At 43.0% G+C, this 17,947-nt stretch overlaps 2 protein-coding genes across 2 annotated transcripts; both read right to left on the minus strand.

Annotated features, from left to right (window-relative positions):
* Window positions 1-204: 204 nt before the first annotated feature.
* On the minus strand, window positions 205-3,619 carry LOC128719587 (segment polarity protein dishevelled). Its single transcript, XM_053813212.1, has 3 exons — window positions 1,924-3,619; window positions 1,563-1,598; window positions 205-434 (listed from the first exon to the last, which is right to left on the minus strand). The coding sequence occupies exons 1-3, from the start codon at window positions 3,617-3,619 to the stop codon at window positions 205-207; spliced, it is 1,962 nt and encodes a 653-aa protein (XP_053669187.1).
* Window positions 3,620-5,313: 1,694 nt separating this feature from the next.
* Window positions 5,314-6,550, minus strand: LOC128710124 (pancreatic lipase-related protein 2-like). Its single transcript, XM_053805165.1, has 3 exons — window positions 6,493-6,550; window positions 5,616-6,425; window positions 5,314-5,534 (listed from the first exon to the last, which is right to left on the minus strand). Exons 1-3 carry the CDS (start codon window positions 6,548-6,550, stop codon window positions 5,314-5,316), a joined length of 1,089 nt encoding a protein of 362 aa, XP_053661140.1.
* Between the last annotated feature and the right edge of the window lie 11,397 nt (window positions 6,551-17,947).

Raw genomic sequence — 17,947 nt, forward strand, 5'->3', positions numbered from 1 at the left:
ACAAACCCTTCCCTCCTGTTTTGATGTTTGTGTGTTTGTATTCTTTTTTTGTTGATTTAATGTGAGGTTTTTCTGATTTTGGCTTTTTTTCACACCGGGAACCGACCTACCGGCGAAACAAACCATATTTTTCCATAAACATACACTCACACCCACCGCAAGCTAATACATCCACATACTTCTGCTATAGCTGCCTTACTTGCCTTACTGATTGTTGTATATGTGTCCCGGTTCCTTTCGGCCACTGCCATTCCGGCCGAACGATTGCTGATGCTGTAGTTGATGTTGCTGCTGCTGATGCTGCAGAGTCGGTTGCATCGGTTGATGCTGGAAGTAGATGCTGTCCTCGTATCCCTCGTCATCGTTCGTGCTGATCAGCTTGCCACCGATGCCACCACCGCCGCCGCCGCTGCCCACTCTCGTTGTCTTAAAGTCTGCAGTGTCATGCAGTTGCCCCACACCGAAGGGAAATGGAACACCACACACGGAACGGTACGATGTGATGGTAAAACGAGAAAACGAGGTTGGTTCAGGTTGGGGTAAACGTTTGTAATAAGGGTGATTGGCGCAGCGTTGGGGGCGGCAAAGGATATATCGCCGCAGCAATATTAATTACAAATGCATTTCATTTCCAATCATTTACAATAGTTTATATCATTTATCAAACGGTGAGGGATTCGGTAGGTGTTGGTGTTTTGTTTTTTCAAATAGTTTTTTGATGTTTTGGTGGTAAAGGTGGTTGTAGTGATGATGAAAAAGTTTTTCATTTTTTGTTGCAGTTTGTTGATGTTGTTGTGGTAGGTGAAGATGGTGTTGGTGGTGGTGGGGACATTCGTGTGTTCCGTTCATTTTCGTATTGTTTCGGTTTTGTTAAATTATTTGAAAAAGAATCGAAATGAAAGCAAATCATAAATAGCTCAAAACTGAAAGTAAAAAATTAACAAAGAAAATTCGTGTAATGCTGGCTGACGGTGTGAATCAGATAGCCCGAAACTATGAGTGTGAGTGAGAACGATGCAAGATGCAGGATGTAGGTAGCGAGCGAAGGTATTATAAAAAAAATTGCGATTTGTTCAAACAAATTTAAGCAGTACATCGAATAAAACATAGGATTTTGTTTTGAAAAAGTTGGCTGTACATAGCAGTTTATTAAATTAAAAGAGTTCAAGAAAAACATGCTCCATTCAGTTAATTAAACACCAATAAAAATGGACATTTTGCGATTTACAAAAAGGAAAGCTTAGATAAAGCTTTTTTTTAATAAAAGAGGAACTGGAATATATTGTAAAAATAACAACTTAATGGTAGCAATACGGTCTGCCCATTCATTATGGAATAGGAAACAAAAAAGGTTAAATGGCAAAAAAAAATAAAAAAGGTAGATAAAATATTAGAATATTTAACAAGGATATTCAAACAAGACATTTATTTGCTTGTTTTTTTTTTTAAATGTAACTCTTGTTTTGTTAGAATTTGTAGTTGTAAAACCACACACATTCAATATGCTACTAATGCTACAAAAATAACAAATATTTTGAAAATAAAAAATGTACCGACACTACCTCCGTTGTTTTTTCCTTCACCGAAACGAAGTGTAGCTGAAGAACAATAGAAAAGGTAAATAACTTATGCCTGAATAAAACCAAAACCATATGCAAAAACGAATAAAAACTACATGATCCAATGTAAATAGCAAGGAAGAGTAAAAAGGTATTCGAGACAAGGAAAGTAATTGATCGAGAAACGACTTTATATAAGTTGAAAGCAGACAGAAAAGTTAAAAATTTACTCTGCTTCGTTACTTCCACCCAGCTCGCATATAAAGTGTAATAGTGTTTTGCGGTGCAACACAAAGAGGTAAAGGAAAAAAGTGCCGTCAAGCACGTGAAGGGTGGATGGAAATGGACCGAAAAAATGAAGTACCTGAAATGTCTTGCTCATTACCGCGGTTCGAGGATCCGGAAGATTTGTTCGATGCGTTCGCGATCGTCATCTGGTTGGTCTGCTGTATGACGGCCGCAAGGTCACTCTGGGACGCGGACGTGTCCTTGCTCGTGAGGATATCTGAGCTGCTCGATCCGGACGACGGATGCCGCTCGCCGGTGCACCCGTACTGGATCGGTTGATAGCCATGCGACGGGTTGTAGTTGCCAGAGTACGTCATGTAGATAGGCGGATTTGGCAGTGGTGCAATATCGCTCAGCATGCTCTCCGTGTCCTCGAGTGACATGTTCGAGATGTCCTGTCGGATGCCATTACCAACGACGTAATAGCATTGTTCCGAGAAAGTTAGCTTATTGACGGTGTGCTTGATGTAGCCACGCCTCAGCATCACTGAGACGTACTTGCGCGCCTCTCTACGATCGCCGATTCCATCCACGTGTTCCAGTATCCAGTTGACAACGTCCGCACCGATAAATGCATTCGGGATGGTGATCTTCAACCACATCCGATCACGAATCTCAAGCCCACTGTCGGGTTTTGTCATTGCACGTACAATATCTTTCATGTCCATATCGGCATGCAGCCGCTCAAGCACCGATTCTGGCAGATCGGTGTTTATCGTGTCCTGCGAACGTAGTGCCGCCGTGTGCGCAACCCACGCACCCGGATCGATCGGTCGAACCGGTTCGGTACGCGGAATCGTAAAGTAACCCTTCGGGTTTGGGTCCCAGCATTTGGCCACCACTAGCTTGATTGGGCCCGGTTTTTGCACCACCTCGCGCAAAACCCGGACGGCTTCATCGTTGGTCATGTTTTCAAAGTTTACATCGTTCACCTGCAGGATCATGTCACCCGGTTCGATTCGCCCATCCAGTGCGACCGCACCACCCTTCATTATGCTACCGACGTAAATGCCACCGTCACCGCCACGGTTCGACTGTCCCACAATAGAGATGCCTAGAAAATTCACTGTATCCATGTTGATCTGCACCGTGATAATGTTCAGCGACATCGTCGAATCGGTGATCGAACTGTAGGACGAAGTGCGTGACATCGATGGAGCGCGTTTTTTACGCCGCTGGGGCTTCTTGCGCACCTGCAACCGTTGCACGCTGCTGCACTCGGTCATGTCGCGATCAAGCGTAATTTCGCTTTCCGTTTCGAAGAGACTGGTCGAATCAAGATCACTTGATACGACCGATGCAGACTGGTAGGTGAGCGGATTCATTGGCATATTCATCATATTGTTCATCGTCGGTTTGTTCATACTGCGTAGCTGGGCCAATGTTGGCCGCCCATCGATCATCTCTGTCGGCTGAAGCTCGGAACAGTCCGACTGATTTGAACCGTCGGCGGTAACCAACCATGAAACGACCTTCCCGTTGAAGCACGGCAGTATTGTTGAGTCGTCCGCGATCTCCTCCTTTACCACGCCAAAGTCCGCATCCATCGATTTGAAAAAGTACTTGTAATTGATGTTCTGCTTGTTCAGTACCAGCTTGAAGTCTTTTAGTGTCACCTGTGGCGCCGGTAACGGTATCTTCACTAGGTACGGTGTTGTTTCGTCGTCGATGTGATAGATCACTTTCGTTTCACCACCACCTCCACCACTTCCACCGCCTGTGCTGCTGCCACCACCGCCTCCGCCACTTCCGGTTGAATTTTTATCGTCCATTGTGAGGTCAGTGTACCTTTGCCAAACACTACACGAAAACGGCGATCTTATTCACTACGGTGTTATGTGCTCCAAAACTAGCAACAAATGTGTTTTCCCCGTCACTGGTATGACACTTTTATAAAACGATTTCTAGCTGGTTTTATTCGCAGCCCACTTCTTGTTGCACTGTTCACGTGAGTTTGTTTTGGCTAAATTTTGACGACTTTAAAAGGAATTCTTTCGAACCACGTATCTGAAAAAAACATCAAATCAAAAAAGAATGCCATTAGTTTTGTTCCGATTTATGCTAACGTTAGTTCTACACGGGATTGCAAAGCCAAATGCGTTGTCAATTCATAACGAAAGCGGTCATTGAAGCACGGTGAATCTACAAGTGGAGCATCCGGTTACCCCATACACCTATTAGGTTAGCGATTAGCCACCTAAAGTCCCTTGCAACAGACGACAACCATGTGGTGATTACAGCTCATCCCATTGGCATACTGCGGTGGGGGTTTTACGAAACCGGAATGCTAATCAGTACCGTAGGAAGTGCTCTAGTTGCAACTGACCGCGGAAGCTAACGGTCCCCCGGTATCGGTCAGACATAAGAAAAGCTAAACGATGTCTCGTCTGTGTCGGAATCAGATCTTACTACACTCTTCATGAGGGCAAATGGTGATGCACTCCTCCGATGGATTTCATGGTACTAGCTAACCTGTCCCATCGATGCACTGCAGGGCGATGAAAGGGATCTGTACGCAGATTGTGGCCTCGGGCATTGATTTGCATTACGCCAGAACAGGAAATTCAACTTTTCTACTCGGTAAAGAACCGGTGATCATAGGAATCATTCTAAATAATGAATTCGGAATGCAACGGCACGGAAAAGCGTTTGCAGATGCACTTATGCTGTTTTCTCTTTCTCCACGCCGTAACCCAGCCCGTGCTTTTGTATGCAGTGGGGTTTTCTTTATTTATCGATATTTTGCAGCGTCCACCATGATTGCCGTCGTGCAGGCGCAGGAGTGACAGCTCGAAACATACACACAAGAAAACAAAGAAGAAGAACAATGCAGCCAGGAAAACAAAAGTTTCCTGTTGCTGCCGTTTAATGCCGAATATTGCACAGGATGCTTCCGCGCTGGAAATCTACATCTGCTTCAGACTACGGCCCGAAGAAAACACATACTATGGCAGACAAATACACACCTTCCAAGGAACACAGCACAGCCGTCGTCGTCGACCTGTGCGTGACGTCAGGCATCTTCTACCACCAGATCACTTCCACTACGAACTACAATACATCGCAACGTTCCACACGGTGTGTGCCATATTATACGGCTGTGATTACAATAGCTGCGGATGCTGCAACGTGTTGTGAACGAATTTCACTGAAATGCAGCAGATAGGATGCACTTATTCACAAGAAAAGTTCAGAATTATTGGGCTTTGTTGGATTGTAGGCAAAAGTTTTTGTTGAGGAATGACAGTTCTTGACAGCACACTGTGCGGTGCTACAGGTCTTTCAAGGTGACGTTGTCCATCGGATATTTCTAGACTGATTCGACAGTGTTGCCAGCAAGAAATTTCAAATGATATTAATGTTTTCGAAAAAGTTTATTTTCAAAACATGAAACATTCGTTACTTTCTCACCGATTAATCGATGTTTTAATTTACGATACTTTTGTTTTTTGATTGCTTTGTAGCTCTATCCCCTGGCATACGGGAACCGATTGTTGGTCGAAAGGACGTAAAGACCTGATTTTGTTACATTCACAGGTTCACCACCCATATTCACTTTAGGAAGATCGATTCGGCACACACTTCCTTCGATTTCTTGAATGCTCTCACAGGGTACGGCTTTAAAACCAATCGGAGTGTAGACTGACTCTGCATACAACTCCCATGCTCGACCATGTGAACAGGACACTAAAAATAGATACAACAAAAAACACACCCACGTACAAATATGAATCATTGTCCTACCAGTAGCCTCCACGGTAATCTTACTTCCGAAAATCCATGGCAAACATCCGGGTTGATGTTTGCCTCCGTTTGGATAGAAATCAGCTGTGCCAATCGGATCGTAGATTCCCAGAGTGCCACCGTTGGTGTGTATCACTTCCACGTATTCCGCATCGGTACTATCTAACCGTGTTCTGGGATCCTTACTGGAAAAAAGTGGTCCGGCTGGATCGAGACCAACTATTGCTCCCACACGCCCGGTGGTAACTCGCTTCCCACTCAGGCCAGCAAGATGCGCTCCCATACTATGGCCAATCAGATGTACTTGCCTTAGATCAAGGTTTGTCGAGTTGTGTAGAAAGTCCACAAAGTTCGCTAGTGATGCAGCAACTTGGTCCAATCTCAATCTTAGCAGAATATAATCCAGCAAACCAGCCGTATCACTCCAATCGATGGAAATAATGTTGAGATCATTCGCAAACAGTAGAGCATCCTTGACACTCTGGCAGAAGTGGGAGTGCTGGCAGTTGCAGAATCCATGCACGATCACCCGTGTTGGTCGGGAAACATTAAAGAAGGAACCATTAACCGATTCCAACGTCGGAACTAATCGTTGGCTAGTGGTAGGATTTTGCCGAGTGAACAGATGGAAACTAATATTGGCCGGTTCGGTGGAACTCATGTTATGCAAAAAACTGTGATCTTCGGAGATTTCAGCATCCGCATAAGTACTGATGTGCCGTTTCAATACACTGAAGAACACATCGTCACAATACCAGGAGGTGCTTTCTTCGGTGTAGTTGAACGTCAATCGATTGTAAAGAATCGGTCTACGTTTGGGTGGTAAGAATCCTGCTAAATGTGTAATACTAATATAAATTATTGCTCAAAACACTTTCAAAATCTGTCGATCGATAGATACCGGTGAAAAAAATTACCAGCAGTACAAATATCAAAAAGTAACTTGATTTTGGCAGCATCTTCTTTTTAAACCAAAACTTTCACTATACACTTTCGGAGGCTGTTGGTGCAATGGAACGAGATTAAAGTCAAAAGAATTTTACCCCTATACTCTGTTATTCGATCGCTGATAGCTCTCCAAAGCAGAAAAAAGAGTTTAGAATAAACGGATGCAGCGTTATCTCTTGTCGCACTGGTCGTGTGATGCTCGATTATCAATGGCAGTTCTTCGGTTTGCTTCCGTTAAATGAAGCGTCGCTTCTACAAACACCACACGGCGTAGTCACGGGCAAGCAGAATCGCTACCAGAATGCGGATAGTCTTTGGTAAAATCGACGGGTCGTATTTATCACAGCTATTTTGCCACAAAAGGGACCAGATTCACGGAAACTCATTATGGTCGATTCTGCACGGATTGATGTTTTCTCGTAACCTACATCCAGACGGTTCCCCATACGCCGCTCGAATGGGGTAGCGAATTCCCCGGGATGAAGGAAATTACTCCATGTGCAGAGGATGCCCGCAGTAGGTCTGGATTCATAGACCGAACAGACCGCACGTTTGGTGGTATGGTGGATAGTTTTAATGTACCTTTGTCCGCTAATGGACACTATCAGGAAACCTGTTCCTTGTGTGTGTGGAGCCTTCGTTTCCACCGTTCGTAAAGTGTTCCTGTCCAAAAGGGAAGAGATACATTGATGGTTGCCACCGTTCACCTAAATTTGAAGCAATGATGCCAATGAAAGCAGCTGGTGGGAGATGGAGCACAGTCACTAATCGATCGTAACGCTGCCGTAGGAATAACAACCGTCGCAGCTGAAAATAGACATTCCACCATTCCATTTCCATTTCACCGACGGTTTTAGTTTCGTTTGTAACATTTTTGTTTTATTTTCTTTGATCAGTTATTACTGTTCGTGTTCGATCAGTATGGTTATTGACAAGGGGGTGGGATGGATTGAATTGCCATTTCGTTGCGATCTCGCACGCTTTGTTACGCACTGTTTATGTTTGACACAGAAACCTGTGACCGGTGTTTGTTGTGTTGTCTGTCTCGAATGTCACTGTTTTCCGATCGAAGTTTTGCATTATCCTAACACAACGGGTGGAAGTATTCCAATGTTTATCATGATGCATTAGCATTAATTAACAAAATTTACATGTTTACTTTACCAATTTTACTGCAACTTACTCGTTAGTAAATTGTCCCATTCACAAAAACAAATAATAATTTTCTAAAATAATATCTTTTCAAACATGATCCTCTGTGGAGATTATCAGTAACATGATAAAGTTACTGATAATCATCATAGATTTGAAACGAATCGCTTTTAACGAACAATCGTTAAAATATCTTCTATAGTCACCTTCAAAATAACGCGACAGCTTTATGCGAATGCGTACAGTTTACTGCGTCAATTCATTAATCATGTTTAGGTTAAAATAAATCACATATTTCAACATTTTAATTATGCATGCAGTAAACCCATACAAAGTAAACTGCCACCAAACAAGCTCAACAGGTGTAGCATTAAGAGGGAAGACTACTGTAAACATGCCGAAGCAAGAGCTCACCGATCGACCGCGGACTCACACTCGCGATCACGCATCCAGTGTAGCGTTTGCGTTCATAACAGTAGGTTCGCTTTGGATCGCTCGGCCAGTCCGGCCAACCCTTTCCGCGGAAAGAAACTGGCAGCTAACGTGTGTTGCACGGGTTGGTGTGTGTATGTGTGTGTGTGTGTGTTGTTATGTGATGCGTACGCGTGTACGCTGCAGGCTCTGGGTTGTGTGTCCTCGTCCGATCTGGGGACGGGTTTGTGTGGCTTCGAACGAGCATGGCGCTCTTGGCGGCAGGCTCCTCATGCTAATAACAGGCTATACCTGTCCATCTCTCAACCCTGCAGCATTCACGTTCACTACCTCGCCCCGTTTGATGGTTATGTTTATCTTACCCATAAATGCTCTCCCCTTTTCCAGTGGGGGCCCCGAGGGTTGGCCTTCCTTTGAGTGGTTACTTTTAACGCTCGTGAGATAGGCATGCCGCCATTCAGATACTTTAGGAAATATTGACGCACGGAAAGCTTACCGAGGTGAGCCAGGCCTCGCATTGTTTGGAACAAAATTTTCGAGCAATTCGATCGCGTAGGGTGTGCGTGTACTGCGCATCGGTACAGCATAGGTGTTCCACTCCACACGAATTCTAGGCCCGGGAAGAGCAGGAGTGTAAGGTTTTATTCGAAAGGGTCAGATGGAACGGTGTAAAGAATGCGAAATATTCCGCTTCGATTGCGGTGAGATGAAACTAGCAAATGGATGTGAAACTTGAGTTATTTTATTTCCTCTATTTCATGCTCTCTCTCTATCCTCTCTCCCTCCCCTCTCTTTCTCTCTCTATATCTGTGTCTCCCTTTTTGAGCCGGTTTCTTGAGGAATGATATTATCTGGAGTTCAGGGCGCAAAGGAATGCAGTGATTTGTGTTGGGTTGAGTTTTTTTAACCAAACAAAACATACGTACAGGTGAAGAGCAAAGAAACCATTAAATAGTGTTATTGTTATCAACTCATTTTTATATTACGAAATAGTGCATCGTACTAAAAATGAAGAAGCATTACAATGAAGCAAATTTCAAAAGTGTATGTGTTGTGATTTCTCCCTACGTTTATTTTACTTTGCTCGCAGTGAATGCAGTGTAGTGTGCAAATTGAAAACGAAAATCTTTCCTTTACAGGGGTGTAAGGTGGTGAATTAACACAAGGGTACAACTTCCTAAGCAGGAAAAGGTACCACATAAAAAGTGTCGTTGCACGGAATGCTGACGGTGGTGTTTAATTAGGTTCGACGTCAAATATCGTTAAAGTTCGTTGCAACAGCCCTTGGGCCGCTAATCATCGCTAAAAAAAAGTCACCAAATTCGGAGAATAAACCAGCCAGCCTTTTGAATAGGTATGTTATAAAGATATCAAGTCCTGAACAGGGGTTTTAATTGCGCACAAACCTTAAACCACGACATGGGAAATAATTGGCGTGTGTAAAATAGTTTTCATTTGTCTTAATTGGCGCTAGCCGCTCCGTTGTCCATTCTACTAATGATTTGCTACGCGCTGGACGCAGGCTCACGCGATCGATCGCTATGGCTGTGGAATTTGTAAGGTGATGTTGTTGAAATCAATCATTATCGCTTGATGCTAACTAACATCAAGTTAAGTGCGTTTGTTTAGATACCAATTTCAACGATTCTTTAGTAGTTTCGGTAATTTTAAAGATAATGTAATAATGCTTTTATGTAAACCTCAATGGAAAATATGTACCTAACATAGTGGTATATATTTAGTATATATTTAGCAGAAACTGTAAATAATAGCATTTAATACATCAGAGTTTTGCTATTCATTTACAACCTGATACCAGACGCTACGTGCATGCGTAATTGCATTGCGCGATATTTCCACAGGACGCTCTCACACCATACATTCAAAAGTCCCAAAAACAACACTTAATATGTGGCAATCTGGCCGGAGAAAAGGCACGAACCTGAAAGGCAGTTGGACACTGTAGCCTCAGGCAGAGCCGGTTTTCAGCGCATTTCGTGTCATACCTGCCCGTTGAAGTCTTCAGTCTGTCGGTTCAGGGTGGTACGCTTTTGGGGTGCTTCGGTGGTTGTGTTGAATTTGCCCACCAAAACTAAAAACATGGCCGCCACGCGCAGAAGGCAAGAAATCGTACACAGGCTCCCGCGATGCGAGGAATCGAGTTAGTCTTTGGAGCGCTTGAGAGGATCTGCGGGAACTGAACCAACAGTCGAAGGCGAACCCCTTTGGCAGCTGTTGCGGTCGGCTCACGAATATCAAACGGTGGCTGGATGTTTGGGCGCATCCGCGAGGAAAAGTTGCCAAACGAGTTTTTATGTCACCTGTACGAATTGAAGGTGTTCCAACGCGCGATGCTGAAGATTGAACGATTGTGCGTTTGGAGACGGTTGAATCTTTTGCAGTTGTTGGGATAAATGACATGGGAAGGAAGTATATGTTTTGTATTTTCACTTCATCCGCTATTGATTTTGTTGAATAATATATTTTTTCTCAACTGGAATGTTTCATTCCTGTGCAACCATTTACTCTGTGGTATCTCTTTGCTTCACAAGAGCTAACCATGGAGAAATCGAGTCGAGCAATTACGGTTCTAATGAAGCGTAGAATTTATTCTAGCGTCAAGCGGCAGTGTTGCTCATTTCCTTTTTCCGGTGGATAGAGTCGTGTCCTACGGCCTTTTTTAGAATAAAAAGAACAAATGCACCATCACGCCGCGATGTGGTGAATGCACTCGCTAAGCATAACATTAACATTATTATAGAAGAACGTGCCGACCAGGCGGCATGGTAATTTAAAAGGAATTGCCTTTCCTTCCCTATTATTCCATCAGTGGTCTAATGGTTGAGCATAAAGAAAAACGTGAGCGTAATGTTGCTTGCAGTTTTACCTTTTATCATTTAAAACTCGATACCTGATACTTTTTTTTTATTCAATAAGGACGGTCAGACCGTATTGCTCGATACTTGATGTGTTAACATTAAAGCATAAATACTGCACGAACAACAGTTATGGTACTTGGATCTTATGAGGTGATTGATCGGCTATGTTAAAGTTTAGCTTAAGCCCCATTTCTTTTGCCCTACTCTAACAATGCAATGTAATGTCACCCTAGTAGCCCATTTTCGAATACCCAACCATGATCACGCAACACAGCTAAGCCAACATCGGCAGGGGAATAAGGTGTCGGGAATTAGTGGGGAGATAGGTGAAATAATGGAAGCTGTGCCTAAATGAGAATTTTTGACACCATTTGAGCGAACGAAAAATTTGCATGCAGCCATAAACATAAAATGTTGATCAACCGCGCTGTGAGGTCAGTGGTGGAGAGTAATAAAATATTCCGCCACTCACGCCGGCGCGACTGCATCAAGCGTTTTAATCGATTTGGACGTGGGTGGAACGATTTAAAGTAGGGCGTATGTTTTCATTGTTACGTTGTTTACATTATGAAATGTATGGATGGATTACTAATTTATTTTACTAATATTTATCGAATAATGTCTGAAATGTAAGCTTTGTCAGTTCTGGTTCTCAGTACACTGTTGTTCGTTTTGAGGTAATGGTAAACTGCTCGCTGATTTATTCATTGCCGTTTAGGTGGATCTGCATACCGCTCGGTCCAGTTGACTCTGAATAAGATTGTCGTGATTGTGAAATTGTAAGTATACCAGGCATGCATATAAACTCCTAGAACAGAGCGCAAGGAAAAGATGAAGAAAATGAAGAAACGAAAGAAATGAAGAAAAAGATAAAAAAGAGAAAAGTTTCAAGAAGAAAAAGGCACAGCGGCAAGAGGATGATTTTTCCCAACTCGCGTTCAATGTTAAGAACAAGTTTTAAAGTATCGACAGGTCCGTTGAATGTAAAAATGTTGTTTAAAGATATAAAGATTCTCCTTATATCTCCTCCACAACGGTTTGTCATGCCTATCGTCTGGCTGTATAGGTCTGGCTACATGGATTTTTGCTTTAGATTGGTTTTGTATGGAGAGAAAGATTATTATTATCAGATAAAAGATGGCTTGGGGGTTAAATCTGGAAAATTTTTAATGCGAATGGTTTGAAAATCGAGACATAAAATGATTCGTTCATTAGTTTGAAACATAATTCTTTTCCATCCTATTTATAACCATTTTGCAATAGTGCTATGACTTTAAAACATCCTTCATACATATTGTCGGCAGGATATCGGCCGGGTTAATGTATTTGAAATCGTTTAGTTAAAGAAAATCAGAAATGGAAATCTCTTGTAGGTTGTAGTGCTATCAAATAAGAAGCATATTGTTATGATACGAAATTCTTGCTATAATGAAATCCTACTATAATGTGAGATACTGTTTCTTCCTGATGTAAGGGCCCTGCCATGACAGGTTTACTAAATTTATTCTTATTAAGAGCATTAAGAGGCTTATAAGTATTTTTTTTCTTCGATCATATAAGCTATTCTCATAATTCAATTTGTATTATAATCCATATTTTAACAATAGCAACCATAACGCTATTGGCAGTCGTCACCGGCATGTTACGCACGGTGGTTTCTAACTGTATAATTGACGTTTTATACTAAACTCATTGACGATTGCACATGTTGCCTTTCAGATTACACACCAATAAACACAGGAAAAAGCTGTGTAAGAAAGCAAAATCGCATCAATTTCATCGCCGTTTCGCTGCAGTGAAGGGAAAGCATTCGTCTTCTCCTATCGCGAGCAATAAAATAACGATACAAAATGCACCAATGTCATTATTGTTCACACTTCCGACCAGCCAAAGTCAAGCTACCCCCCCCCCCCCCCCCCCCCCTTAATGGTACTCCAGGAATAGTTAAGCAAACGATTCGTTTTATCTTCAATCTTCAGCGCAGTAGTGAATCAGCAAGCGAGCTGACCCGTCTCGATCGTTATTGAACCCATCTTGGCGGTGGTGAAAATGGGTGAAACGAAAAGTGAGTGTATCGTTTGAGCTGCGGGCGAGTGTTTTCTCTGAAAACTGCACGCCTGAATGCACCGGTGAACAAGTGAAAAAGTGCAGGCAAACACGGCACGTAAAGAAGCACTCGCGAGCAAAGCACATGCAATACGAGTGGAAAGAAATGCATCATCGCTTCCCGAACGATCGGGATGGGATGGAGATGATAAGGTGCCGGTGAGATGAGAAAGCTCCAAATAGGAGGTGGCAAATCGCAATAATTCGATAATTTCCATGCTACAAGAGAGTGGGGAAGCACCGAGGTAATCGGGGATGGATGCTGACTGTAGCAAATGCTCTAATTAGTGTAACACACCCCTGGTAAACAGAGATGAATACAGTCATGCAATACAATTAGGTATCGGATGCATGAGCCAATCATTACCCTAAAATGTTTATTTCGTTTGGTAAAGTTAAAGTAATACAGATTATTAAAGTAAAGCAAGGATAGTTGTATTAACTATTTTATTCCAACATTTACCGGTATATTTATTTAGGTTGATTCATGCTTACTTAAATCTATACACGTGATTTGTGTTAGGTAAACCCCAACAATCTATGAAAAATATGATACTATCTTGGAGATTACTGCCGTTATGAATAACGTTGAATCATATATGAATTAAACTTGCATTTTGGCATATATTTGAATCATTAACTCAGATTGAAATACTGCACAGACTATTTTTAAGACGACCGTCTAAGTGACGTCTGAAGCAGTGTAATTTTCCATCAGCGTACCAATGTAATAGTCTCCCATGGTATATCCATAGATTAGCTCCTTCTTCTTGGCACACCCTTTAATGGACCATCGTTTTCGCAACTCACGCGACCCAACGTGCGTGAAATTGCGGTGACAATTGAAACAAATTTAATCGTCCTCAATTCCTGCGATACGACGATACGACGGACGCCAAATCAAGCGTCTTCGTTGGCCCTCCGGGAAATGGAAAGGCATCGTGAAAACGATGCCGTATGCTGAATTAGTGACCAGCAGCTGTGACGCCAAGGGCACTCGTCACGCGTAATGGCGGATCTGCGGATCTGCGTTGCTTCCGCCACCGTTCACCATCGACCTTTTGGGTGGGAATTTTCCCTCATTCTTCCTTCTAGCCGGTGAAGATACGTTGCGTTAGATACGCCCTGTTGGCTAAGGAAATGGCGTAAGCCCGAGAGTGTTTCCTCTAATTTACAGTGACTCGTCGCGTCGCATACTTCGGATTGGATAAATTACAACGACGCACAGACAACTGAAATTATTGACAGTAGCTAATTCGACGAATACTATTGTATTGTGTTCAATAAAACGATAGCAAATGTTGAGAGCATTACAATAGAAGTACATGACGGACTGTAGCACAACAATGGAGTACAAATTGTGCTCCACACATGTTTATCTGACATGCAAAAAAGCGAATTCGCTTTAAGATTTAATTAATTATAATAAAAAATAAAAAAGTGTAGTATGATCCATTGGAAAGCTGTTCGAATGAGTCTAAAGTAAATAAAGCGTGAGTTTCCTTCGATGTAGGTCCACTTAGTAGACTGGCTTTAAGTGACGAAAACACTCTCACGTGATTAACGTCTGAATGCAGCTACAGCAACACCCACGTACAAGACAGCCGCTAACTCCGGTGGTTAATAAATAATCGATAGTCGAACGAACTACCCATAGACATCCCGGTAACCCAGAGCACCGTTCACTTCATGTCTTCTACTACATTTCGTTTGCCTGGGCGTTGATGGTTGTTGTTTTTTACGCGTTTACGTTTACCCAAACGGGAGTAAAAGCGTTTTCGCTTTCGTGCACGAAGTGGTAGGCTGTACCTTGGCGTGTGCGAAACGTTTGCCAAACCTCTGCCCCTAGACGCAGAGGGAGCGGAGTTGAACGGCAACGGCAAACAACGCCATTCGGCACCCCGTGCTACCGGCGGCGAACGTTGTGGAATGAAAGCGCAAGCAAACGCTGGTAAACGGTGATGGTAATTTGTACTTTCCGCAAAATCGGAAGCAGGCGGAAGTGAGCCTATTTGTGAAGGGGGGGAAACGACCAACTAAAGAGACCTCGCGCTCTTGGTTCGTGCCTCATCGCGATCGCGTAGCTTTTCTTGAGGAATGTTTGCCTTTACTTAGTTGCCGTAGAGGGCGCGCTCATTGAAGCACCTGCAAAGGCGAAGGGCTCTTGTCCTGTAAATATGGCCAAAGGGTTTATGCTTCCGGCGTTTCGATACAGACGCGGAAGACTTACCGATAGTCTTTGCAGATGCATTACTCGTGTTGTGTTGTTGTGCTCAGAATCTAGCCTTTAGTGAAGAGAATGAAGCATATTGTTGAAGTAGTCAATGCTTTTAGTATAATATTAATTACACTTTTAAACTTAAAGTTGTTAGCCAGTGAAGTGGCAATACATGTCTTGTTATAACAAGTACAGCGAATGTTAGAATTGTTGTGGCGTTAAGTTATTTAGGCACTGTAAGTATTATTCGTAAAGTTTTGGATACACTCTTTAGTTAGGGAATGCCCCAGCGGGAAAAAAGGGTTGATTAGTAAAACTGAAAGCTACTAAAGCGGTGTAATGTTATAACAGAATATTGTTTCATAAATCAAAACCAGTATGGAGGATTTCTGTCAAGGAAGTTTTCTACGTTTGATAATTCTTAGTCTGCTTAAGTATACCTGCGATTTATGGTAGCTAAATACGGAACACTTTTACAAATGGTATAGTTTAAACTACCTGAGGAACTGCCATTTACTAACGTTGTGTAGTACATTGAATTTATTGAAAAATACTAGATAATATTTTGAATACAGATGATCGCACATTCACTCACCTCATATGTGTCAAAGCGCTCTAAGCTCGTGTAGTCCATTTGATATAATAGTTGAAACGCTGTAAGGCTTACAATCTCTTGATCTCCCAATGATGAACGTAATAGTGAAATGTATTTCCAAAGGTTAGTTTTTGCAGTAAATTAAGTATCAAACTTGCTGAAAATTCAACACAATTTCTAGCTCTTCAATTACAAAAGGATGATCTATACCCATAACGAGCCTCTGTTAGTGATGATACAGTAATTGACCGATTTCTGTACATTAATGTCCTTCAATGTCATACTTACAACGCTTCCTTACGGTAGAGTTAGTTCCTACAGCTTAAAGCGTGTTTCTCATAATAACCATAAGCTCACACAAATAGATGAATAAATTTTCAATCGCAAATTCTAGTCAAATTGGATTTGGCACGAACCAAACAGTATCGTTGCTTTAAATCGGGCTCAGGCCTTTTTGATCACACTCTTGCACAACTGTGTCACATCGTTGTCTATTTGTTAGCCATTTGCTGGGATTCGCTTTTCCCACACGAACTGTCATGTGACATCACCGTGTGGGGAGACGGAACGCCCCGGTTTCGCGGGTAAGAAGGGTACACGTACCAAGGAACAATTTACTTCAAACTCAGTGATGCGAAACGTCCATCGGGTGGCCGTTCCGCAGTGTCCCATGGCTTCAATCGGGCTGTGGTCACCAGCTCGCTAAGGTTTGTAACTGTTTCTTGGGCGGCTGTATCTACTGCCATCCCGCTTTTTCTCTCTAGATGGTCGAATCTTTTGATTGGACCCGTGCGGACGGGCGGAGGGCGGGCATAAATTGCACCGTGATTGCATTCGTGGGGTAAGTGGACCGAGGATCAGGCGTCGGCGAGAGGGAGTCAAGCCCGTCAGGTGAATTGGATTGAATTGGATAGTATTGGGACACGCGAACCGCAAGACAACCCGTTCACTAGTGCAATTAAATACCACTAAACGCCATTCGCTGTTTCCTTTCCGAGCAGTTAGCTCTTTTTTCCGTACGACAAGGGTACATCCAAAAATCCCCTCAACCGTCGCTAAAAGTTCTAGCAAACATTCTGCAACTTTGCGAACAAAAAATGGTGTAATTTAAAGGTAGCTATTGTCGAAATTCTCACACTTCGTGTTGGAAGTAGTCTGCACGTCGCGAATGATGTATGCCTTTAAATTACTCACTACATAAATGGTACCGTTCGAAATGAGATGTTTGGAGGTAAAACTGTGTCCAACCGTCGGCACTGGCTAGTGTATGAAGCAGTCAGTGCAAGGTCAGCATATAGCGATACATCCTGCATGTAGACGGTATGCGCCATTGCCCCGAAAAATCAACCCCTTGCGTGTGTTTATGTAAAACACGACCCCCCCTCCTAATCCGCGGAAATACAATCCCCGGCTGTAGCGGGGGTTTGTTTTGTGAAAGTTGTCGAAGGTGCCGGATCGTGGTCATCGAAATGCCGCCTTCGGTGTCCTCGTTTTGCGCGCTGAACCTGTTCTGTGCGACGACGTTTTCACGTTCCTTTCGGTGTGCCGAATTCGAGAGAGCCCACCGGCAACTTCATGTATTAAACTTAGCGTTAAATGGCTGCAACTCAGGGCACCATTTGTGCACAATCTGAAGGTGGTCGGAGAGCGAGGAAAGCTGTGAACTGACTGGACAATGAACCTTCTACCCGCGCTGGGGCACTTAGTGTAAACAAATAAGACGTGATCTTATGGGTGAAGATGCGCCTTCTTTGGTCGGGGTGTGTACCGCTATACGTGAATGGATTGTCGATTGGTTGGGCAGTACATTTTCGTTGATGGGCTGTTATAGGCTGTCTGAATGGAACAGAGAAGCGAGCAACGGTAAACATATGTTTGAAGACCAAATTTCTCTCCTCTTCTGCTGGCGGTCATTGTCGGGAAAGATGACGCGATCTATAGCGTGGTTGTGATGCGTTAATTTCAAAGATCACCAGTATTGTGAGCTACTTTTGCTGGAAACGTATACACGAAAAATGATGGGAGT

Source organism: Anopheles marshallii, chromosome 2 (assembly GCF_943734725.1).
Source record: "Anopheles marshallii chromosome 2, idAnoMarsDA_429_01, whole genome shotgun sequence".
Lineage (NCBI taxonomy): Eukaryota > Metazoa > Arthropoda > Insecta > Diptera > Culicidae > Anopheles > Anopheles marshallii.

Excerpts from the sequence above, each read along its gene's own strand:
- LOC128719587 (XM_053813212.1), bottom strand. The coding sequence starts at position 3,619 with ATGGACGATAAAAATTCAACCGGAAGTGGCGGAGGCGGTGGTGGCAGC. Across the intron at positions 1,599-1,923 it reads TAATGAGCAAGACATTTCAG|CTACACTTCGTTTCGGTGAA; the intron begins GTACTTCATTTT and ends ATTGTTCTTCAG. Across the intron at positions 435-1,562 it reads TGAAGGAAAAAACAACGGAG|ACTTTAAGACAACGAGAGTG; the intron begins GTAGTGTCGGTA and ends ATGACACTGCAG.
- LOC128710124 (XM_053805165.1), bottom strand. The coding sequence starts at position 6,550 with ATGCTGCCAAAATCAAGTTACTTTTTGATATTTGTACTGCTGGTAATT. Across the intron at positions 6,426-6,492 it reads GCTGGTAATTTTTTTCACCG|CAGGATTCTTACCACCCAAA; the intron begins GTATCTATCGAT and ends TTACACATTTAG. Across the intron at positions 5,535-5,615 it reads TTTGCCATGGATTTTCGGAA|TGTCCTGTTCACATGGTCGA; the intron begins GTAAGATTACCG and ends ATCTATTTTTAG.